Source organism: Salminus brasiliensis, chromosome 24 (assembly GCF_030463535.1).
Source record: "Salminus brasiliensis chromosome 24, fSalBra1.hap2, whole genome shotgun sequence".
Classification (NCBI taxonomy): Eukaryota; Metazoa; Chordata; class Actinopteri; order Characiformes; family Bryconidae; genus Salminus; species Salminus brasiliensis.
In genome coordinates, this window is record NC_132901.1 from 19,571,775 (window position 1) to 19,597,653 (window position 25,879).

The 25,879-nt window shown below is 40.5% G+C and overlaps 1 protein-coding gene across 15 annotated transcripts in view; it reads left to right on the forward strand.

Moving 5' to 3' along the window:
- The window catches only part of LOC140546486 (neurexin-2-like), an 819,352-nt gene that overhangs the window by 375,626 nt on the left and 417,847 nt on the right, over positions 1-25,879 (forward strand). For all 15 annotated transcript variants that reach the window (XM_072669790.1, XM_072669800.1, XM_072669797.1 and 12 more), the window contains one exon: positions 13,597-13,901. In XM_072669790.1, coding sequence (XP_072525891.1) covers positions 13,597-13,901 — 305 coding nt within the window. The remainder of the gene's footprint in view (positions 1-13,596; positions 13,902-25,879) is intronic.

A 25,879-nucleotide genomic window follows, 5' to 3' on the forward strand; every position in this document is an offset into this window, starting at 1 on the left:
ATTGTTGAATAAGAGCAGTTAAAATATACTTTAAATTACTCAGGTTGTTGATTGGAGTTTACTTTTGCTGTGACATTTTATTTCTAGCAGTTTTGTTTCTAAAGCCATCAAAGCTGAGAAAAATGAATAAGGATGGTGAATAATACAGGAAAGGAACCGAACTAAATTGGTGCTGTTTATTAGAGGAAACGCACAGCAAAACAGGCTACCTGCCAACACTTAACCTGAACTAATGCATGCCCATTTCAGTGTTTATTTTATTTGTTATTGATGTTGTTGTTGTTGTTGTTGTAGTTATGGGTCTGTTTTGGTGTTTTTTTGCCCCCTCAGTGTTCAACCCAAGTCTGTGCTCAATCCTTTCACCGTCACTAATGATTGGCATGGCAGACAGAGAGAGAGAAAGATAAAGAGAGAAATAAAGACAGAGAGAGAGAGAAAAAGAGGGTTCTAACAAGTGCTTTTGAGGCAACCTGAGAGTGGTGGCAGGTTTGGAGTGAACAGTTACCTAGGCAACAAGCAATTAAAGAGTGCTTTGTCTAAGTAAGTGCATCTTGTTAATCCTTTAGCCCTGAAAATTGCCCTCAGCAAGAGGCAGAACACAGTAAAGTAATGATAAAACAATGTTAAATGATTAAGAGCATGTCTCAGTACAGAGGTGGAACCAAGGCAAACTGAGGCAAACCATCTGTTTAGAACCCCTGTATAGAAAATGTTCAAGCAATCTCCACATTCTGAAGGTTCTGAACGTTTGGGGATTTCACACTGTGTTTTCTGAGGTTTGAACTTTCTACACAGTATATTAAGTGATCTTTAAGGATTCAAGATTGTAGATTATAAACAATCAGCATGAGTCTTGTTTGAACTTTTGTTGTAAAAGTCCCTCCCTGGACTGTTCTGACTCTTATTTCATTCTTTCTACCTGTTTTATTCTGTCTTTGACTGGCTGATTTAAGTAAACAGGCCACCGACTGACTACCTAACTATTTTTAGCACTATGTACATTCAGGTACATTGTATTTGCAGTAAGAAACAATACAACAGACATCTATTAAACTTCACATTGAACATAAACTTTGACCAAGCGCAAATATTTAAAAATTAGTTTGTTCTTGACAGCAACAGTCTTCATGGACCCACGGTTTGGTGAAATGTCCCACCCTCCGGCCAAAATTGAGGATTTGATCTATCCTGCCACTGATCTGATCTGTCTCTTGTCCTGAACCTCAATAATGAGTATGCATGTAAGTCATTGTTGATGTGGTTAGGGTGAATGGGGGTTTATTATTAAGCCTAAACTTGGTCAGGAAATTTGAGAACATGGAGCACAATCTGCAGTACATCTGGTCTAATGATACCCCCTGATTTAAAGATTTTTCAACAGAGGTACTGAATTGCTTCAGGAGCTGTCAGCACCCTGGACAGCGCACCCACTCTGGAAAGTCTTCTGGAACATGCAGCTGTCGCTGCCAAAAAGTCCACCACACCAACCTTAAGGCCGAAAGGCTACAACAGCAGAAGACCATGTCAGGTTCCACCTCTGTCAGTCATTAATAGAAAGCCGAGGCTGTTGTTGGCACAGACTCATTAAAATTAGCCAGTGAAAGACTGAAATGCAGTCTGGTCTGAGCAATCTCGATCTTTGCTGATGCGCACGAATGATAGGGTGTGAACAGCATGAACCTATGGACCCGACCTGCCTTGTCTTGGTTTTGAGAGCAAAAATAGGCCCTACCCAGTATCAGCATAATATTTCTAATATAGTGAGTGTGTTTGAAAATATATAAATGCTGTACACATAAAAGGAAGGCGTATGTAATAGCAGGAAATGGCATTAGCAGATGCACATACAAGCTGTATGTCAGATTGATCTTAAAAACTATAACTATATATTCTAAAGAATTATAAAGCTTTATAATAGATTATGTTTTTAGACTTTCTCTACCTTCAGAAACTCCTGTGATCTATTTACTGAAAGCCATCAACTATGCTAAATGCCCTCTCTCTTAGCTAAATAATACAGAAAATATTCAATATTGTAAAATATTAGACCTTATTTCCTGGCTGTCTACAAAAAACAAAACTAGATGCTGTGCTTTTATACTGGTGTTATTGAAAATACATTATCATTAAATGCATTTTCACAACTAGTATTGCTTTAGAGTGACTGATGTAGACTCTGGGTCTCGGTTTATGAATTAAAACCATTTTTGCACTCTGTAGCCTTGCACATAAGGTTGAGTTGGCAGCACAGTTAGCAGACAGTACTGTCCACAAAATTGTCCTGCCGTTGCTTAGCTAAATGGGCAAAGTGGTGTACTTGGAAGCATTTTCATTTGGCTTGCAACGCTGTCTGTGGTAGCATAAATGGTCAAAATATAATTATTAGGCTGTTTACCAGCAGCATTGTGGGTTTATAGGATCTGTAGTGTTTGTGCTTCAGAATAAAATGGTAGCATGCTGTTTCTTCTGCACAAACTCTAAAAGCCTAACCAAATAAAGAGATATGTTTGTCTTATTGAGAACATAGTAGGCAATGTCATTGAGTAGCATCCATAGTATCTATAAACAAGATGTTTAGTCTGATATGATGGAGAATGACTTCTTATTTTAAGAACTTAGATTAGTGGAATAGCTGTAATAACCTCCCTCAAGCCAGTACTTTTGTTGTCTGAATGTGTGTGTGTGTGTGTATACACTGATGAGTCATAATATTAGCTTATTAGCTAACTGACACGTGAAGTAAAAAAAAACCAAAAAAAACATTGACTATCATCATCTACAGTCATCTACAGTGGCATCTGTCATGGGGTGGATATATTAGGCAGCAGGTGAACAGTCCGTTATTGAAGTTGATGAAGGTGTTACAAGTAGGAAAACTGGACAAGCATAAGAATCTGAGCTACTTTGACAAGAACCAGACTCTAATAGTGAGATGACTTGGTCACAACATCTCCTCTCCAAAACATCAGGCAGGTATTGTGGGGTGTTCCTTGTATGCAGTGGTCAATATCTACCAAAAAGAACACTTCAATAAAGAAACCTCCAGTGAACCAGTGTCAGGTTCCAGGGCACCTAAGACTCATTGCTGTGATCCATGGAGGCCTCACCTCGCAATTTAAAGGATATGCTGCTAACGTCTGGACAGAGGTCTTGTGAAGTCCATGCCTTGCATGGATAGATTTGCTGCGGTGGCACAAAGGGGACCTACTCAGTGTTATGTTGGTGGTACTAATGTTATGGCTACTCAGTGTATATGTGGTGTAGACAGAGCCAGAGGAGAGATGGGAATGAAAGATCAAGTCTGTATGCTGTCATCTTACTCAGCACTATTTAGGCTTTAAATACAACACACATACTCTCTTCATTACTCTCTCACTCTCAGTCTCACATTCTCTTTCTCTCTCTGTATTCTGTCTCTCACTCTAATGGTTTCTTAATTCAGCAGAATTGCATTTTAAGAGGCTTTATTGACAAGGCTCTCTACAGTTACAGCATTTAAACCAGTCATTCAATATATTAATCAATACAAATCATAGATCACCTGAAAACAAGTGTTCAACAGTCTCTCTATCATTTCCCCACATGTCTTTTGTAGAAGACATTTACATCCTATTTTTTTTTTTTGCAAAGAACAAATAGCTTAAATGACGATGCTTGATAGTGCCATTAAAACAACATTCATTTCAAATATTTCAAATAAATAAATAAATAAAACAATGAAAGCATTTTGATAGAATATGAAAGAAGATCAGGCTAAGAATCACTTCCCAGCTTCTTCCCAGCAGTTTATCTTTACGTTGCTCCTCCCTCTAGCCATGTGTTTTTTGAGTGCTGTCCAAAACAGAGGAACTGTATTGCTTCAGGAGCTGTCAGCACCCTGGACAGCGCACCCACTCTGGAAAGTCTTCTGGAGCATGCAACCGTCGCTGCTGAAAAGTCTGCAACACCAACCTTAAGGCCGAAAGGCTACAACAGCAGAAGACCATGTCAGGTTCCACCTCTGTCTGTCATTAATAGAAAGCCGAGGCTGTTGTTGGCACAGGCTCATTAAAATTAGCCAGTGAAAGACTGAAAAAATGCAGCCTGGTCTGAGCAATCTCAATTTTTGCTGATGCACACAAATGATAGGGTGAATCCATGGACCCAACCTGCCTTGTCTTGGTTTTGAGAGCAAAAATAGGCCCTACCCAGTATCAGCATAATATTTCTAATATAGTGAGTGTGTTTGAAAATATATAAATGCTTTACACATAAAAGGAAGACGTATGTAATAGCAGGAAATGGCATTAGCAGATGCACATACAAGCTGTATGTCAGATTGATGAAAAAAACCTTGGTTGAAAAAACCTTTTTGCTTTTTCTTTGATCTCTCTCTCTCTCTCTCTAAATTCCTTCATTAGTTCCCTATTCATTCAGATTAGTGAATTGTCCTCCTCTTCTCCTCTGTCTGTGACCTTCCCTGACCCATCTAATGGACGGTATGTCTCTCACATTCCTGGCAAACAAAAAAGCATGGCCACAGTTAAAGAGCAGACCGCTAGGGCAAGTGTAGCAATTTGATTTAATGGTGTTTTGTATTAGTTTTTTTACTCTTTTTTTTTTTTTTTTTTTCTCCATGCTGTTGCTCTTAAAAGTATATTCACTAGTGCCATCATCAGCCCCGGGGCACAATAAACGTTTAGCTGCTCTTTTACTCCAGTCTTTTCATGTAGTGACTGGATAATATGGCCTATGACTGTGTTTTTGGCAGTCATGGCTCATAAAAGACACTGCTAGTGTCTGCCGTGCACCTTCTCTTGTTTTATTCGACAGCATTACTTTGCTTTAATTGTTAAATTTCACGCATGAGTAACTTTAATTGCTTCAATTCTGTGAGGTGTGAATACAGTAACTCCATTTTTTTTCTGCTGTAAGATTAAAGTCAAAAGTACCAGCGCTGAGTAACTGGCCTACAAAAACCATGTTATTCAGTGGAGGGATGGTTCTTCTAATTAGATCTGCATGCTTAACATGCATGAAATGTATACTGATCTTTTATAATTCAGAGAAAAGAAAATTACAGCCGTTTTAGGATTTATTCCCAAACTACACAACATTTAAAGTCGTTGCAGATTATAAAAAGAATGAGTATATCATAATTCCAGACTATGTTTTGCAATTTAAAAAAAAAAAAAAAAAAAAAAGACTATTCATCGCACACTAAACCACTGAGGATCATACACGACACGAACTTCAGCCTGCTTCTGAACCAAACCAAACATGCCCCAAAACACACGTCAGATAGGAGATGCAGATTCACACCACCATTAGCGTCACAGACCCAAAACGAAAGAAACATGATTAACGCCTTTCGGTGAGGTCACAGGTGCAAAGATGGAGTCAGGATGGTTCCTTGAGGAACTTTTGGAGGTTCCATTTTTTTTAAATGGGGCTGCAGTGTTGGGCATGCACTAATGCCAGAGTGTAGCTGCTGCATTATTTAAGGTGGAATGTTACATTAAAATCAGAAACTGCCTTAAAACGGCCTAAAACTGGATTTTTCATGCTCAATGATGTCTGACTGGACTGTCCAGATTGACTAACCAGTATACACTACTAGAAAATCTAAACTTTTGATATGCTTTAATTTCCACATATGTATACCATCCTAATTTGCGGCCAGGACAGCTTCCATTTATGTTGCTAGCAGCAGTCATTGGGGCCCAAGCACTTTGACATCATGGAGTCATTATACAACAGTTAGTTCCAACTATGCAATATGATTCACTGAGAGGCAGTCTATGAGTGCCAATATCGTTCAATAAGAGCTCTCCAACCTAATCTCTTAAAGTATCATTCAGATACCACCTCATTCACCTGTACCCAGCATTGACCTTCAGCTGTAAAAAAAAAAAATGTAACTGCCAAATTTAAAATCTGCTGAAAAGAACTATAAACAACACCGAGTCCTAACAGCAAGCAAGGCGTGCAAGCTACACCGGCAGCGGAGCAGCAGGGTGCTGTTTTTGATGATCGCCTTATTTTATTTATGGCATTTAGCAGACACTCTTATCCAGAGCGACTTACAAAGTGCTTTGCTGTTTACCCAATAAAACCTCAGCTAGTTAGAATAGACTAATAGTTCAAAAGATACCTCTAAGTTTAGACATTACTAAACACAAGTCAATTAGGTGACCATAGTACTCTACTATTCGCCCAAGTACTCTCTGAAGAGGTGGGTCTTCAGTTTGCGTTTGAAGACAGTGAGCGTTGGACTCTGCTGTTCGGACACCCAGGGGAAGCTCGTTCCACCACTTCGGTGCAGGACAGAAAAAAGTCTGGACGCTCGTCTTCCGTGGATTTTGAGGGATGGCGGGTCGAGCCGAGCCGTACTTGAAGCTGGAAGGGCTCTTGGTGCAGATCGGCTTTTGACCATTGCCATCAAGTATGGAGGGGCTGGTCCGTTCTTGGCTTTGTAGTCCAGAGTCATGGTTTTAAATCTGATGTGGGCAGCAGCTACAGGAAGCCAGTGAAGAGAACGCAGCAGTGGAGTGACATGGCTGAATTTAGAGACATTGAAGACGACCCGTGCCGCTGCATTCTGGATGAGTTGCAGGGGCCTGATGGTGCACATCAAAACATGGCTAAATCAGCCAAACCCAAAAAGAGAAGATTTTAGTTCTTGAGGTAGAGAAATGAGAGTGGTACAACCCCTCAGTTTTAGGGTTTTAGTTCACCATAAAGTTTTCTGTTTCTTAAATTTTTCACTATTGCATTGAACAGCCAAACTGTGCATCAGGTGCTTTTTTAGATGATGTAACTCTTAGGGGAAATCATGTAGCTTTCTTCAGGTTGCAGAAAAGGATGAGCAGTCTAGGAGTGGGTGAAACAGACCGGTATAAGAGACGAAATGTACAGGGACTTGAGCGAAATGTCAGTGTTATTATTTGTTGAACATACTGTTGAAAATGAAAATGTATGACCTGTTTGTCAATCACAACAATATTACATTCCCTTAGACTAGATGACAAACTGCAGGAAAAACAACAAAGTATTCAGACAGACGGAATTAAAGTTGGAATCAATGTAAAACAGAGAGAGTGTTCACTCCAAACACAGAGAGTCTCCCGTGTGGAAAGAGGCAATCAGGAAAATTCTTTAGACCTTACCAAAGAAGTGCAATCAGTGTTCCAATCAATATACAGTAATCACCAGCAGAGAGCACACTCGTAGAAATAAAAATGCTTTGACTGGTTTTATGAGAGATGCCATAGAAGAATCACTTGTGGTTCCAAAAAACGATGGGTCTTATTAACCAACCGTTATTAACATTATATATGTACATTAAATATGTACAAAGGTACAAATCTTTATTAATTACATAATTATTATAAATGACACATTTACCTATGTTTATAAATAGCTGGACAGAAAGTGTTTTTCTGCATGATACCGAAGTTGAAATGTTACCTTTTTATGTTCTTGTGCTAAGATTTACTAGATTTACTAATTGGCAATCAAAATGTATGACTCTTTCATCAAGTGAAGTGACAGACAGCATTTCTACAAAAATTCATTTTAGACATTTATTGCACATTTATATACTATTTCATGCATACGCTCCACTATGTCTGTAAACCTAAGACTGTGGATATTATGTAATATGCAAGTGCTTAAAAAAATCAAAACAAAGCCCTTAGAGCCCACAAGGTTAAGTAAAAAAATCTTCTTAAAACCCACTGGTGCAGTTTTCCCAAAGATTCTAACATTTACCAATGTTTTCTTGTTTGGGATTTGTTCAGTTTAGGAGGACAATGAAATCCATTGTTAAAATAGCTGTGAACCAATTTGCGCTTTCAATACACATCATGAATCTGATGTAGACTTCTTGTTAGGACTTTTCTCAAGAACAAGTGTAAGACAATGTGTTAAAAAAATCCTATTTTTCATGAAAAATGTTGAAAGAATAATGTCAACAATTTAATTGCATTATTACGTATTACTTGTTAACCACCCTTGAATTTAGCTGAAGTTTCCACTCTTCTTTCTTCTTCTGTTATTCAGTTTGTTTGTTTTTTGTCCAGTACTGATTCTAATCTCTGATCAAACATCCAGTCCTCTAGGCTAATTGGAGAAATATGAATTTAGCACTCCCAGATGGTCGGTCTTGCAAAAGCTAGCTTAGTTTCGTGCCTCCCTGTTCACATACACATCTAGACACTGCCTCAGGCTCAAGTAGCAGACGTTGGACAAACTTACAATAGACAGCAAACCCACACCTGAGGGATTATTTGTTTCCCAATGAAGAATCAAGAGTTTTATGCTTCTTGCTTAGAGAGAGAGAGAGAGAGAGAGAGAGAGAGAGAGAGAGAGAGTGATAGGGTGAGTGAGACTCAAAATGTGAATGTGTCTATCGAACTATCTCTCATGTTTCGCAATTCTTCTTGAGTGCTAGCTATTCCATCAGCCATCTCTCTCTCTCTCTCTCTCTCTCTGCCACATGGTCATCTTAGTCCTGGCACTGTGACAGTTCAAGACAATCAGTGTCCATTTATGTTGCAAGCGACAACCATGGGGGACAAAGCACTTTAATACCACAGTTAGTTCCAACCATGCAATGTGATTGACTGAAAGGCGTCAATCTGAAAGTGTCTCAATCTCAATCTCATTCCACCTCATGCGCCTGCAACCTAGTGCTGACCTCCAGCCGTTAAAAAAGTAACAGCTAAATTTAAAATGAGAAGAAAGGAACCTGCTGAAAAGAATGGCAAACAGTACCACTGTGTCCTAACAGCAATCGACGTGGGCAAGCCACACCAGGTTTGAGCAGCAGAGCACAGTTTTGATTGCAAATGCTCTCTCTCTGCCACATGGTCACCCTAGCCCTGGCACTGTGACAGTGTTGGCTGGTTTACTATTTCAGTTGTCACTCTCAGTATTGCCTTTCATCGTCAGGCAGCCTGTCAGACCACCCACAGTGAATATCACATCTCCCCCTCTCCTCCCCTATATTAACAACACATCTGCAGTGATTGACAAAGTCAAACAGCCCAGATAATGGGGCGATTCTCAGGATTTGTGCCCTGCAAGTCCCTAAGACATATGTTTAATATGTTCAATTAATAAAGTCACTATGATGTATCTGACTTACAGTATGTTATAGATAGAAATGAATAATACATGAATAGAAATAAATAATAATAAAAAGAAATACATGAATGACTACAATAACATAAATATTTATAGCTATTGTTGCCTGATAAATACCAGCACTTCCACATGTCGCCATTGATTGACATCCTTTGACGTTGACATTAGAGCAGACTATTAAAAGTACAAACATTTAAAAATGCACTTTTTATGAACATTTTAATTAAGTTCTTCTGCCCGCATCAGATTCAAAACCCTGACGCTGGCCTACAAAGCCAAGAATGGACCAGCCCCTCCGTACTTGATGGCAATGGTCAAAAGCCGATCCGCACCAAGAGCCCTTCGAGCTTCAAGTACGGCTCGGCTCGACCCGCCATCCCTCAAAATCCGCGGAAGACGAGCGTCCAGACTTTTTTCTGTCCTGCACTGAAGTGGTGGAACGAGCTTCCCCTGGGTGTCCGAATGGCTGAGTCCAACACTCGCTGTCTTCAAACGCAAACTAAAGACCCACCTCTTCAGAGAGTACTTGGGTGAATAGCAGAGTACTATGGTCACCTTATTGACTTGTGTTTAGTAGTGTCTAAAGCTTAGAGCTACTAGTCTATTCTAACTAGCTGAGGTTTTTCTTGGGTAAATAGCAAAGCACTTCTGTAAGTCGCTCAGGATAAGAACGTCTGCTAAATGCCTTAAATGTAAACGTAAATGTCTGATGGGAAAACATCATTTTGTACAATAGCATTTTCTAGCATAGAAAGAAAACAAAATCTTAACCTCTCTCACATTCAACCCCGTAACTTTTTGTCAGTGGCGGGATTGAATTCTTACAGGGTTGAGTGATTGTTATTTTTTTCTGTTTGGAACAGGCAGATATTCCTGAGTATGACTCAACATCAACGTCAATTTTAGATGCGCGTGTGTCAGTTATTTAAAATGAGTGCTCTGTAATCCTGTATCATGTTTGCATGATGCACACTGTCATACTGTAATGCACTGCAAGATTAATAGAGGGCAATGTGGCTTCGGTTGTTTCACTACACCATAAAATATGGAATGTATAATAGTGGCAAAAAAGGGAGAGGAACTGTAGGAGATAGATTGGCTATATTAGTCAGTTAATGTAATCATAGTTGATCAGATAATGGAAAGTTATGGAAATAATTTGTCACTGTCATAAATTCTTGTTTCTCTGAAATTGCAACTTTATTAGGGATGGGCGAATGTCCATAACATGTATTGTATATGAATGTAACTAAATGGATGTAAAAACTGGTGCTTTCAAATGGTAAAACACACACACACACACAATAAGCTGAAAAGTAATTAATCAAATTTACAAAACAAATATTTTACTTTTAATTATATTGTTTTAAATGACAAAATCATGTTTTATTACTGAGAAATTTACACGAGTAATATTTCCATGATGAAACATTACAAAAAAAAAACAAATAATGAACTAAGTAAAAAATGTATGATTTTTAAAATAATAAATACACATAATTCCATTTTTACTGTTTTACCACATGTATTTTGAGGTTTTTAGAAATGGCTTCTATTGTTTCACCAAAACACAAAAGGTGGTGTCAAAATAAGGAGAGGGACTGTAGGCAGACATGCTAGTTCTATTATGTAATTGCTTAAAAATGGTCTAACATTATTTTTAAAAAGTAAAGTTTCATTACATTTAACTAAAATTATGAACTCTCATAACTCTCATAATTTGTACATGTACATGTGTTGTACACTTGTTCCATTAATGTGGAAGCCAGTACTGTGGCACACTGGTGTGATGTGGGTTAATCTGATCATCCTATCAGAGCTTCTATATCCTACAGTGTCCATTAGTAGTGTGCATTACCACTTCCTGTGGGAAAGGTGTTGGTTGCTGTGGAAACCACAGTCAATGAGATTGATTTGGACAGTGGCTGTAACCGTCCGTGTGTGTACGTCTGTGTGTTTGTGTGTGTGTGTGTGTGTGTGTGTGTGTGTTTATACACATTTATATGTGTGTGTCTGTGAAGGTGTCTTGAGCACACTCAAGGTGTGAACTCAAGGATGCTCAGCTGTGAAGTGTGACTAAGTGTGTGTGTGTGTGTGTGTGTGTGTGTGTGATTGTGTGTGATTGTTTGCAATCTTTTAATCTGAGGCTTCTAATTAGTATTCTGTGGTAGGATCCACCTCAGCCAGAGCAGAGCGTGTGTCGGAAATTGTACTGCAATCAAATGGTAAGAATTCAATTGAGCCTAATTTAAGGTGGTAAAGAGATGTGGGGTTGAGAGCCTGTAGGATGGTACATCAGATCCCCTTTCTGCATCAGAGAGGATCAACAGTCTTGTTTAGTATTGCAGAGTTTCCTTTTCTTGGCAGCTATAACAGATTCACCTCTCCTGGGAAGGCTTTCCACAAGGTTTAGGAGTGTGTTTATGGGAATTTTTGACCATTCTTCCAGAAGCGCATTTGTGAGGTCAGACACTGATGTTGTACGAGATGGCCTGGCTCGTAGTCTCCGCTCTAATTCATCCCAAAGGTGCTGTGTCAGGAGGTCAGGACTCTGTGTAGGCCAGTCAAGTTCTTCCAAACCAAACTCGCTCATCCATGTCTTTATGAACCTTGCTTTGTGCACTGGTGCGCAGTCATGTTGGAACAGAAAAGGGCCATCCCCAAACGGTTCCTGCAAAGTTGGGAGCATGAAATTGACCAAAATCTTGTGGTATGCTGAAGCACTAAGAGTTTCTTTCGCTGGAATTATGGGGCCGAACCCAACTCCTGAAAAATATCCCTACTCCATAATCCCCCCTCCACCAAACTTTACACTTGGCACCATGCAGTCAGACAAGTACTGTTCAGACTCGTCCATCGGATTTCCAGACAGAAAAGCTTGATTCGTCACTCCCAAGAACACGTCGCCACTGCTCTAGAATCCAGAGGCGGTGGGCTTTACACCACTGCATCCAACGCTTTGCATTATGCTTGCTGATGTAAGGCTTGGATGCAGCTGTTTGGAGGTCTGTAGGAATTGACTCTGCAGAAAGTTGGCGACTTCTGGGCATCCGCTGACTCTGCTCTGTCATTTTATGTGGCCGACTACTTTGTGGCTGAGATGCTGTCATTCCCAATCGCTTTTGTTATAATAACACTGACAGTTGACTGTGGAATTTTTAGTAGCGAGGAAATTTTACGACTGGACATGTTGCACAGGTGGCATCCTATCACAGTACCATGACTGATTGTGTAATTACAAAAATAGACACTGGCTTTCATGGGGTGTCCTACATTTTTGACAAGACTGTATGTTAGTATATCGTTTCCCTTACAGTTACAGTTAGAAATGCAGTTTCTTTCACATAGCACAGGATTAATTTTTCTCCATATCCTCACAAGTGTTCTCCTTACATCAGCAGCTGTTTTCACAGTTTTCTGCAGAATCCAATCTCTGTGAACAACTTTTGTTGTCTTTCAGTCATTTTATATGTTCTCTCTTGTTACTCTGTAGTTACTCTCTCAAGTATACAATTTCCTCATAACCTCGTATTCTGTCATGTGTCTTTCTAATCTCTCAAGTAAAATGAGCCTTTTTTCCTTTTTCAACTTCTAATATTGTATGTGTGTGTGTGTGGGGGGGGGGTTCTGTGTGTGTGTGTGTGTGTGTGTGTGTGTGTGTGTGTGTGTGTAAATACACTCCAATATGAAGGCTTGATTCTGCACTTAACTCAGTTAGCCTCCTGCAGTTTTCCTTCGCCAAAATGAGGCTGAGACCTTTAACCACATCCACACAATATTGTCATCATGCATCAAATGGCTTGAAATGTATGTGCTGTGTTCATGTGTGTTTATGTGTGTTCATGTGTGTGTGTGTGTATGTGTGTTTAGCCATGGAGGCCAGAGAAGCTTCCAGTATTCTGTAATTTCAGTATAGCTAGGGTCCTTTTCATATAAAATAGGATACAAAGATGCATGGATATTAGATGTTGGATATCAGTGAATTTTCACATTTATCTGTGATGCTAGTGAAGTGGGTGTGGTCCTAGTGTCTATGTTGACTGGCTGGTTATGTTAGACTACCGAGACCCATTCTTTTGTATTTGTGGAACATTTTAGAGCCAGCATTGAAAAAGGTGGCCACCAGATTCATGCAATTCCTGTACCTGTACAGGTGCTGTCCGTGCTTCGCTCCTTGGCTACTAAAACGTTACAGTGAGATTGCTGACAGATCAGGAATTTCTCAGCCCTTGATGAACTGCATCATCCCAGGAGTTTTAGACCACATAATCCATCTAATTCCTTGCTTTTAAGTTCCCCCACAGCAGGCAACAAATATATAGCATGAAAAAAATGTGAAAAAAAGTGTTGATTTTTTTCTTTCTTTTAAAGACCTCATGGAAGATGGTGGTTCATGGGTGTGGAACATGGTAATTGTACGTTAAAGTCTTCATCTAACTAATAGCACTCTTTGTCCTTGTTTTGCAGCTGGTAAAGAGGAATCGGTAGCCACGTTTAAAGGCAACGAGTTTTTCTGCTACGACCTGTCGATGACCCCCATCCAAAGCAGCACGGACGAGATTACGCTGTCCTTCCGCACGCTGCAGAGAAACGGGCTCATGCTCCACACTGGAAAATCTGCGGATTACGTAAACCTGTCTTTGAAGAGTGGCGCCGTGTGGCTGGTCATTAACCTCGGCTCCGGAGCCTTCGAGGCGCTCGTCGAACCCGTCAACGGCAAGTTTAACGACAACGCCTGGCACGATGTGAAGGTCACGCGAAACCTGCGGCAGGTAAGAAAGCAGCTCTGTGGCTTCTTTGATAAGGAAGGTCACTGTAAAGCTTGTTCACATGCTGATTTTTATTCAGGCTTGAGTGTTGGGCAGCACTGTGGAACAAACGGTGCAAAACTGAGCAGTGGACGTTCAGATAGTGTACCATTACTGAAAACTGATAGATTTTTTGGATGGATGGACAGAGGGCTGGACAGATAGATAGCTGGCAGAATGACTGACAGAAGGGAACAGTGCCCCTGCAGCAGAGCATATTCATTCTCAGTAATTCTATAGAAATTATTTGAGCCTATCCTGGTTCCCCAGTGCTGCCCATGTGTTTATTCAGTATCCCTCCAGGTCAGAGACCATCTAAGGACCCTCACTGTGATCACCTTTTCCAAAACACACAGAGATCCATGTCTTCTGATTAAAATGCTTATCTAAGAGCAGCTAAACTTCATCATGAGATTGATCATGGTTACTGGGAACTGCGCTGATACCATATCTCTCTTACAGGGCAGATATAATGGCTTATGCAGAGTTATCCTAGTTAGAGCAACACTATGTAGCATTTTTGCCTCCAAATCATCGTGATGATCCACTGACCTGTAAAAGGGAGAATAGTGCCTCCATCATTACTACTGCAGACTCGGCACGCTGCTAACTGCACTATGTAACTCTGGTGAAGGGGGCAAGACCTTAGTTCACATGCTCTTTTCACTTTCAGCAACAGTCCTGTATTCTTTGGCTTGTGGTGTAAAGTGTGTCCTTTAGGACACTGAAGTAAGCATGCAGTACATGCAGAGCTTGATCAGAAAAAGGATCAGGGCCTGTGGTTGGCTAAAGCGATCTGTGATGATGAAATAACGCATCACTAATATAAAATCTGTTTAACGTAGACTGTTTGACATGTGTGCTATCCACGTGGCTCTTAACTGGCAAGTCATACAGCACAGCATGACAGGCAAATTCCTAATGTGTTCATATCTGATGCTGCGATTTTCATGCACAGAAGAGCGTGACCAATTCTGTGAGGAGGAAGAAAGCTCAAGTCTCAAGTTAAGATGCGCCTACAGATTTGAACTCAGCTCCAATAAATGGCTTTAGCAAGTGCAACTGGCCAGAAGGTGGACATGTACACACACACACACAATCACATGCACACAAATACAAAAACATAGTGAATAGAAGGTGGCGGAGATTCAATAAAAGTGCATCAATTGGCGGTTGCAGATAACGGCACAGAGATGCAATCAATTTCACTTACTATCGCCTTGCTTACTCCTCAGCCTGTTTTGGTAATTGTAATTAGAATGAATGGCTTGTCAGCTTTAATAATAGCTATTGTAATTGTTTGCTATTGTGAAAGAGCACAGAGAGAACACACTAGAGAGAGATAGTAGGAGGGAAGGAGAGCGAGAAAGAGAGAGCGAGAAAAAAAAGGCAAATCTTTTGTCCGAAGCCGATTTCATTTACTCTCCCTCATATTATCTTCAAGCTGAACTGCCACGGCTCGCTCTGAGAGGAGAAAAACAAAGAAGCCGCTGAAGAAAAGGGAAAGTTGGAGGTTATTGCTAAGTAATCTCAAAAGCCTGCAGTGGGTCTTCTTGAAGGATAAAAGGCTCAGTCTTAACCAGCTTAAGGAAAGTCAGCAAATCGTGTTAAATAATCGGTAATAACTAGAAACCTGCAAATCGTCGCTGTCACAAAGAGGAAACTTTACAGCTCAACGTAAAAACCATTGGAAGTCATTGTGGAACAATTTTATTCCAAATAATTTGGAAGCGTTTCTATTGATCCGTTCATCACAAACGTCTTACAAGGTAAATAACTGCCAGATTTACGTTACATCCAATAATTTGATGGTTCCAAGACAGTTTCCCACAAACCATTTGAGTCCAGCAGTGATCTACAATGCTTTCTTTAAAGCTTTTGTCTTACGCTCACTGGAAGCAGTGATGATAGATGCCACAAAGTGACATTCACTATCATAACACCATCACACTGCTGTTTTGTGATTGACGCACTGACACGTTCCAAGACCTAAGCTGTCACAGTAGTCCGGTGTCAGCTGCTAGATTTAGCTGGCCAGTTTTATCTTGTGGCAGGTATTACAATGAGGCCTAAAATAACATAAATGTTATGACCAAGGTGGTGATGATTAGTAACAGTATGTCCCTGCACATGTCTATGGAATTTTAGACCATGTTTACACAGTGTAGAGGGCAACTCTGTGCTGTTGCGTCAGTGAGAGTTCAGACGAGATGGCTGGCTGCACAAGAGGAGGCAGTATTGGGAGCATTGCATGTGATAAAGGGATACTTTGTATGGGTGGGGCAATCAAAAGTGGGGAGAAAATAGTAAACTCAGAAATAAAGTTTTAAAAAGGAAGAAAATGTAAGAAGGACATATACATAGACTTTAATTGAAAGTTCAGAAGATTTGCAAGAAATGTAATTATGTCATTTTGGACCATGTTCACACAGTGTAGAGGGCAACTGGCATGTTTAGATCATGCAAATCAGCGAAAATAAAAGGTGGGAAAATATGATTATGAGGTTATCCCATGACAGTGTTGATATGTAATGCTCTTTTAGACCAATCAAGCACCAAGACTTAGACACCCTGGTGTTGAAATGTTACAGATAATGTGCTAAAATGGTGAACAAGTGTGAATTAAGGAGAACTTTGTTGAAGCTCTCAGCAATCACACCTTTGGGTTTGTTGGGGCTGTTTTCAGCACCATTTAATTTCTCTGAGCGCTGCAGCATACTACTCAGCATTAAATTAAGCTCTAAATGAGACAATTAAAAAGCATGGGAAAAGATGTGGCTTGAAATTTACACCTAGAATGGCAGTCAGTGCTTCTTCAAGTCTTTGAGAGACAGACAAACATCGGATGCTACCTCAGGTTATGTTATTTCATCTTGTACCTTTTAGATAGGAATGTGTGAGGAGTCATTCATTAGCTGATATAAAATGTGATAAACTCACTAGCGATGCTTAATTATTAAGTCTATAGGAGTACAGTGTAAAGCGAACTTATGCTTGAGCTTGACGTGTCTCTCTATATGGCCTAGCTGGGCTTTACTTGGTTGGGCGCTATGCAGTCTGACCCTGACAAAAACATAACGCTATTTCAGATGGTGTATTACTTATATACTATATGGACAAAAGTATTGAGCCACCTACACATGACACATACAGGAGCTTTTATGACATCCTATTCTAATCATAGACATGCATATACATTAATATGGAGTTGTTTCCCTTGCAGCGTTGGAGACTTTTCTGCACCATGCGCTGAGCTGAGTACTCTGAGACTCCGCCCTGTAATTTTGCGTGATCTGTCACTTCATGGCAGAGTTGCTTTGTTTCCTAATCACTAATACCACTCACAATTGGTGGTGGATTGTCTAGGAGGGAAGAAATCTCACCAACTGACTTGTTGCAACGTGGCATCCTATTACAGTTGCAAATTTTGTAAGCTTTTGAAAGACCAAATCAGGCCTCCAAATCGGGGCCCTGGGTGGTCCAGCGGAGTAAGGCGCTGTTACCATAACCAGAGGATCATTCAAATCCTGGTCATGCTGCTAGCCATCAGCAGCCAGGGCCACGAGAGAGCACACTTGGTCTTGCTCTCTCCAGGGTGATTAGAGCGTTCTTTCTTCCCACATCACTTCAGTGCAATACTGGCCGGCACTGACGTCAGTGCCCGGTGAAGTTGCATCGGCGACAGTTCAAAAAAAGAGGGGATGGCTGGCTGCGTATGTGTCGGAGGAGACGTGTTCACACAGTTCTTCTCCTGTAAAATATTTGGAGACACACTTTTTTTGTGTGTGTTTGTGTGTGTGACAGTGAGAATAAAATATATATGTAGCTAGGAACACAGAAACCCATAGTAAATGAAAATGATGGCCCCCGACTTTGAAGGGTGTAAGTTCTTAAATTGAATTGCATTGGGGTAGGAACTGGTTTTAGGAAGGAACTCCACTATAAAGGCAAAAGGCAGACAGATGGGTAAGCCCCAGAGTGTATGGTTTGGAGTGGTAAAGTGAGAGCGACTGTTATAAGCTAATGACCCCGTGCTTCGTAATGTTCTCCCATTGCTTCCTGTTGCAGCAGAAACATCACAGCATGTCCATGGCAGCATGATAGCAACACTGCCTGGAGATTAAGGCTGGGGTTCTGTTATCTCTTTTACTCTTTCAAACAAGAACACACACGCTTACACACACACACACATACACACGCACACACAGCAGGGGTCAGAGGCGTTTGCCACGAGTCCTTGTTTGTTCAGTGGAGTGAGACTGGCTTAATGAGTTTTGGATTCCAACATGTTTTAAACTTGCAGCCAAGAGTTATTCTACATACTTGAAGCACAGATACAGAGAACACACACACACACACACACGAACTGACACCCTGAGACACGCATTATCATACACTATGTGGACAAAAGTATTGGGACACCTGCTCATTAATTCTTTCTTCTGAAGTCAAGGGTTTACAAACAGTAGAAACGGTGTCTACTGTCCATTTTGGAGCATTGCTGTGAGGATTTGATTGCATTCAGTGACAAGAATGTTGATGAGGTCAGGATGTTCGATGATCACCACCCCATCTCGTCCTTAACACAGTTCCACTGTTCCACAGCTCAATGCTGGGGGGGGGGCTCTACAGTCCTCTAGTCCACATTCCTATTCTAATGGCAGTATTTCGCTGCAGGCATTAGACAAGCTTTGTGTGGGCATTTGCACATCTGTGTCAGCAATGGTGCAACTTAAAGTAGATTAGAAGGCGTGTCCACAAACATTTTGATGCACACTGTGTATGAAATAGAAATAAATGTAAATGCTTGCAGTACTGTAAGGAACTGAAAGGCACTTAAAACCTTAAATATTTTGTGAATTATAAGTTCAATGCACTTTTTAACATCATGTTGCACTTTTGTACCACAGATGTGGTTGGTGTGGCACAACAGATAACATCACTACCTGCCACTAAGCTACCACACCATGTGGGAGACTGGGGTTCGATTCCCGGTCTGGGTGACTATGCTGTGCTACACCAATAAGAGTCCACCAGCAAGACTCCTAACACTACACTGACCCACCTCTGTAATACGTGTAACCTTGTAAGTCGCTCTGGATAAGAGCGTCTGCTAAATGCCATAAAATGTAAAATGTAAAATGATTATGCACCAGATTCATAAATCTCAGTGGTAACGGTGCTACACCAAATATACAACACCTTATGAATAGCAACATTGTGTAGCAATTGTACCATAAACAATAACAGAACACTGAACATTACACTTACTGCAGTAGGAAGAATGACCTCTTTGTCATTACCACTCCAGGCCAGAACGCTACTGCTGCACTATGGACCTTTGGTGAAGCCGCACTGGCATGAGAATTGCATAACCCTGCGTCTACCGCCTTAGTCCACATGCTTCATTTGCTTCAGATATTGGTTCTGCATTTCTCAGCTTGTCCACAAGCTCATAGCACAATTTGTATTCACGACATTGGTGTAAAAGTGAATTTTACTTAACTCGACTGCAGGGGGAGCCCAGGAGCAAAATAAATCTAATGAGCTCATGCATTCTAACAATCACTGCTGAGTGCCTGTTTTGATGCTGAAATAGACTGAAAATCTATCACCATTTATGCTAATAAAAGAAAAAAGAAGCATTATTTAAAAAAAAATACTTGTTTGCTCTTAATTGGGGACTTCTTACTTTAATTCTTTTAAATTCTGACAGAGCAGCAGAATTGTATCAGCCTGTCTGACTGGCTAATTGTAAGTACTCTATATTAAATCCTGTATTCATGCACTCTGAAGTAGTCCCTTGAAGAAAGCCATATCTGAACATCTGAGCTTGTTTGTGGTGATGCTCAATCCGAACAGATTTAATTGTGCTTTAAAGCATATTAGTGTGTTAATGAGTGTGTGTACAAGCAACGAGACTGACCTGTGAGACCCGAAAAGACAACGACGGGGTGGTTTTTGAATGCTATCTGCACATTCAAATGAGGGTGAAGTGCAGGACCGCCAGGTACCGCGGAAAGGGTAAATGGGTCCTCCACTCATTCAACCAGCCATAACATAATTATATATTTATAATACTCTGCATACGCCAGTTGTGCTGGCCTAGTCGACCGGGGTCCAGTGAGAAGTCAGCAGCAGCAGGGCTACTTGAACATTCAGAAATCATAGAGCAGTCCCGCTTCACTACAGGCACAGGTGACTCACGCTGCTGCTTTAAACAGCTGTCTGCAATGCAGTGATGTGTCTGTGTATGTGTGTATGTGTGTATGTGTGTGTGTGTGTGTGTGTGTCAGTGGTGTGTGAAAGCGAGAAGTGGCTGCATTATTGATGTAATTGACCTGATTTCGTCACAGTACTGACCTCATGTTTGCTTACAGCTCCAGCTTGGGAGATAATCAATAGAGCGAGTGACCTCAGCTTATACACACATTCTCACATACACACACATTGTGAGTAGTGTGAGGTGAAAGTGGAACAGCAGGTCTAGTGTTGCATGCTGAGGAAAGAGAAAGTCCTGAAGAGATCTGAAAAGAGAGAGAGAGAGAGAGAGAGAGAGAGAGAAGAGAGAGAGAGAGAGAGAGAGAGAGAGAGAGAGAGAGAGAGAGAGAGAGAGAGAGAGAGAGATAAAGAGATAAAGAGTGTGTGTGCAGAAGAAAAAAGGCTGATGGAGGAATAAAACTTCACAGAAAGCCCCATTTGGAGCTTCAGGAGCTCAACATTTCTCCAAAAGGTTCACAAGGTGTCATGGTTGCTCAGTCATTTTGCAGTGTGTGTGAGGGGTTGTGGAGGTGTGTGAGAGACGTGTCTCTTAATGATGAACATGAAGCAGACAGAATTAGGTGAGAGAGTATGGAGAAATGCTTGAAAAGAGAAGGTAAATGAATGATGAGAGGTCTGGGGAGAAGCTCCGCGTTAACCTGAAACAGTACGAGAGCACCCCCATGTGGTCAACTGGGTCACAACACCAGTCTGAGCATCAGCCAAATGTATGACGTCATGTTTTCCTTAAGTGTGTGTGGGGGGTGTGGGGGTGTGTGTGGAAGCCACAACACATTCCTTGACCTCTAATCAGCAAGCAGCTGGTCTGTCCCCTACTGTCTCTTACACAAACATGCACACACACACACATACACATACATGCTCAGTGAGTCTCATTGGGAGTGTGAAGAGTTTGCTTTAGACTTTGCTGACAGCGACGATGTGCGCACGATGTGTGTGACCTGCTAGACGTGTCACAGTGACACACACACACACACACACACACACACACACACACACACACACACACACACACACTGTGAGTGTAGGGTGTCCTCAGAGTGACAGCTACATGGCAGCATGGCATAAGTGTCTCTTCTGCATTCTCTCTCTCTCTCTCCCTCTTTCTTGCTCTCTCTCCTCTGGCTCTCTCTCACCCTTTCTTTCACTCTCTATGTCTGTTGCTCTCCCTTTTTCCACTCTGTCCTCACTCCCTCTTTTTCTATCACATTTCCACCACATTCACTATTTGTGTTGGACACAGATGGAATTTGACTTCCACCTTTAACCCATTTGATACAGTGAACACACACATACACTCTAGTGAACACAAACACACGCGGTGGGCAGTGAGCACACGTGCCCGGAGCAGTGGGCAACCTTTGTTGCTGCGCTCAGGGAGCAGAGAGGGTTGAGGGCCTTGCTCAAGGTCCCAACAGTGTCAGCTTGGCAAACCCACAACCCTGTCATCAATAGACCATTGTTGGAACCACCGAGCCACCACTGCCCAAATGAGATATATGAGACCTATATGTACAATGCACATATTCATGTTGCCAGATAGGTACAATACACATTTAATTGGGTTATTATTAAACTATGAACAAATAAAATATGTTCATGAGGATTAATCGTTACAAAAACACGTATAAACAGCAACAAATGTTCAAATACATACAAATAATAATAAATAAAATTAATATCTATCTATCTATCTATCTATATATATATATATATATATATATATATATATATATAAAATCAGGAGTAGCATTCAAGGTTCCCACAAGTGGAAATGGCAAGTCATAGCCAATGATATAATATCTCAATGATGATAATATATTACATTATATTAGCCTTGAAGCTCTCTCACCTAAACACACACACACACACACACACACACACACTGCATAGTGTAATTATCTTTACATTTCCCACAAAGGTTTTTCCGAGCTCACTCTCAGCCCAGTATGACACCATGTATTTGTTTAAGTGTGTATGTGTGTGTATGTGTGTGTGTGTTTGTGTGGGGCAGCGGATATTACAGCAGTGTGTCTGTTCTTGCACTCTGCTGCACTTTTTAAAGCAGATTGCATCTGTAGTTTTGCAGATTGCCTATTGCCACTGTTGCTATGGAAAAATGGAGAATCCGTTCTGTTTCAGCTAAACATAAACAGTGTATGAGACAGCGCTGTCTGTGCTTATGGTTGTTTTTTTATTTTGGTTTTATTACGATTTCTTTACAGCCGAATTGACTGATGACCATTTGGATTCACTGTTTATGCCAGATTTTTACCTCACTCACATTTCCAGTACTTAAGTATTTGCTTAAGTTGAGGTATGCATTACTTGCTTTGTTATGTTCTGAAAGTAAATTTGAACTCTTCAAGTGAAAGTTTGCCAGTGCAAACCCCGCTCTGAGATAAAAACAGGAGGCCGGACCCCTTGTTAGAAAGAAAGGGAGGAGACAGGATGGAGGTGGGTGTGACGTTTGTTTAACATGGAGTTGAATTGAGAAGCAGGGGGTGTAAGGGGCTCCACATTAACTACCTCCACATTAGTTGCCAATTTAAAAACACAAATCAAATAAACAGACATATTAAAGCGGCATACAAATGATTATTATTATTATTATTATTATTATTAGTAGTAGTAGTAGTAGTAGTACATTTACTCAATAACATATTAACTTGGTATTAACAATAATATTGTAATTAATTTACTTATTTAATTATTATTATTATTATTAATAATAATAATAATAATAATAATAGTTTTTGGAAGATCACATTTTTACTAAAACCATCATATTTCCTGTTTTAAAAAATGTGTTTAGCTTTTTCTGTCTCTGGGCTCAGCAGCATGATGTTTGGGTGGAATGATGTAAACACCATTCTGAGAAATGTGATTATTCTTTTTTTCTCTGCAAATTATTGAGGCCAGCTTTCCAAACACAGTTGCTATGCAACTCAAAACGTCTCTGCATCTAATGAGCGTCTTTTTGGAGTGGGTGACGTTGGTGTTTATGTCAGAAATGTAAGAAGAGTGTCCAGAAGTTCAGGATTTTTTCAGATCACACTGAAATCTGTTTATTTTTTATTTATTTTTCTTAATAGCAAACCAAACCTTTTCATTTTGGTTATTAAAATTAGGATTTTAGTTATGTTCAGGATTAAAACTTAAAAAAATATTTTTATGGGTGTGAAAAAAAAAACAAAAACAAAAAAAAAAAAACCTTAGCACCACTAACAGTTTTCATTTACAGTGGCTTCTGTCAAGCGGTGGATATATTAGACAGTCCGTTCTTGAAGGTGATGATGGTGTTAAAAGCAGAAAAAATGGCCAAGCATAAGAATTTGAGCCATTCTGACAAGAGCCACATTATGATGTCTAGACGACTGGGTCATCTCAGACGACTTGGTCATCTTCAAAACTTCATCCATGTCTTGAGTTTTTTTAGTTTTTTTCTGGTAAGCAGTGGTCCGTACCTATCAAAAGTGGTCCAAAAAAGCATAACCAGTGAACCAGCGACAGGGTCATGGGAACCTAAAGCTCACTGATGTGATCCATAAAGGCCCCACTATCTCACCTCACAACTTACATCTGCTCCTAACTTCTTGGTGTCAGATACCACAGGACATCTTCATGGGTCAGATCTATTGTAGCGGAACTACTCAGTAATATTATGGCTGATCGGTGTACATACAACACTGTGTCCTGACAAGGTATAAAAACAACCGTGTGTGTTTGTGTGTGTGTGTGTGTGTGTGTGTGTGTGTGTGTGTGTGTGTGTGCTGTCTTTCTGTATCATTACCCTTTATCCCCTCATCTGAAACAACTTCCATGAGTTTGACATTTATCGTAATGTCAGTAAGGAAGGAGTGATTAAAGTGCTGGTCTTTGTTGTGAACTGTTTATCCGTTTCATTAGAGATTTAACTTTCACTGCACCTGGTGGGAAACGTACAGAACACTTACCTGGCCCGATTAAGGTGCTAATCCAGCCGATCAAATAAAACTTCCAAAAGTCCATGTTTTCAATCGTATCTCTTTTTTTAAACCACACTGACACTGACCTATAGGCTGCAGAACCAATCAGAATCTCTATTTTAGCTGGTTGGAGGCCAGACAGGAGATGGTCAACCTTAGAGGCACAACTAGTCAACATCTCCAGCTCTGCTCCTGATTTGTCACTGTTACTGTTGCACTAACATACTGTAGTACTTGCACTTTGAATCTTCTTAAATATAGTCAGAATATTAGAAGCATCAAATTTGTACACGGTTAAAATATTATAAAAATATTGTATGAATATTATATATCTTTTATATCTGCCCATAGAATAAGAGACTACTTTACTAGATCCAAATGTACAAATGTTTGCGGACACCACTTATGTGGTGTATGATTCATTCAGGTACTTTAAGTTGCTCCTGTTGCTGACACACAGCTTGACTACTGCCAAAAGAATAAGACTCTCTGGAACAGATAAACATATTAACAGATAAACCTATTGCTACTGTGCCTAATGTCAGGTATAGAGCATTGAGCTGTGGAGCAGTGGAACCTTGTTCTCCAGAATGATGGATGGTGCTCCCTCCAATACTTTTGGGATGAGGTGAGGGGTGAGGATGAGCTGGGGTGGTGATCAAGAATGCTATTGTCGCTGAATGCAATCAATTCCTCACTGCATTGCTCCAGAATCTTTAGAAAGCCTTCTTCCCTGCACAGTAGAGACAGTTACTCCAACAAAAGCATGAGGAACTCTTCTTTAATATCGTTGATTTTGGAAGAAACAATAAATGAGCAGGTGTCCCAATACTTTTGTGGACATCTTCTTACCATATCTTTCCATCCTATCTTCTTTGTAAGACTATATGAAGTTGGTCTGCTCCAGACAGAGCTTCCTAATGTAGGACTCACCCCCTGTTGTTCACTCCTTTCCATCATCACCTGTTTACTAACTAAAATTACCCTGATTTTCTCCTCAGCCACTCTGTCTAGCTTCCGTCCCCTCTGTCTTTCCCATACACTTTGCTATTTCTCTCTCTCCCTCTATCTCTAAGTGTCTCTTGCTCTCTCTTCTCTGTTCTTTTTCAATCTCCCATTAACCCTTTTTCTACCCATTTCTCTCTTTCTCAATCCTTTGTTCTGCATTTTATCTGTCTTTCTGCCTCTCTCTTTATTACTCTGCATCTCTGTTCCTTTCTTCTCGCCCCTTGTTCAGCTCTGACGGAGAACAGGGAAGAAGCCTCTAGAATTCTGAGCAGTTGTCCAATCATTTTCCGTGCACCACTCGCGCTGTTCCTCGCAATTTGTCACCTAGCAACGGATTGCTGTTGTTTCAGGCTGGACTGATTCTCAGATAGAAGAGTGCTGTTTCTCCTTAACTCTATTTTTCCTCTCTCACTCTCTCTACCACTCTTTACTCCACCTCCCAATGTTCTTTTCTTACTTTTTTCATATTTTTTTCCTTGCCTTATGGTTTCTGCCCTTTTGCTTTTCTTTCACGCAGCCAGAAAGGAGTGGCTCAGATGTGTTTAGGTCACACGCTCATAAAAATAAAGGGGCTACAAATAGTTCTTTGAGCAATGCCGCAGAGGAAGAAGTTTTTGATAGAGATGTTTGAGTGTGAAGAACTTTCTAAGGTTTCTTTATATGAAGTAGAAAGTTCTTCACACT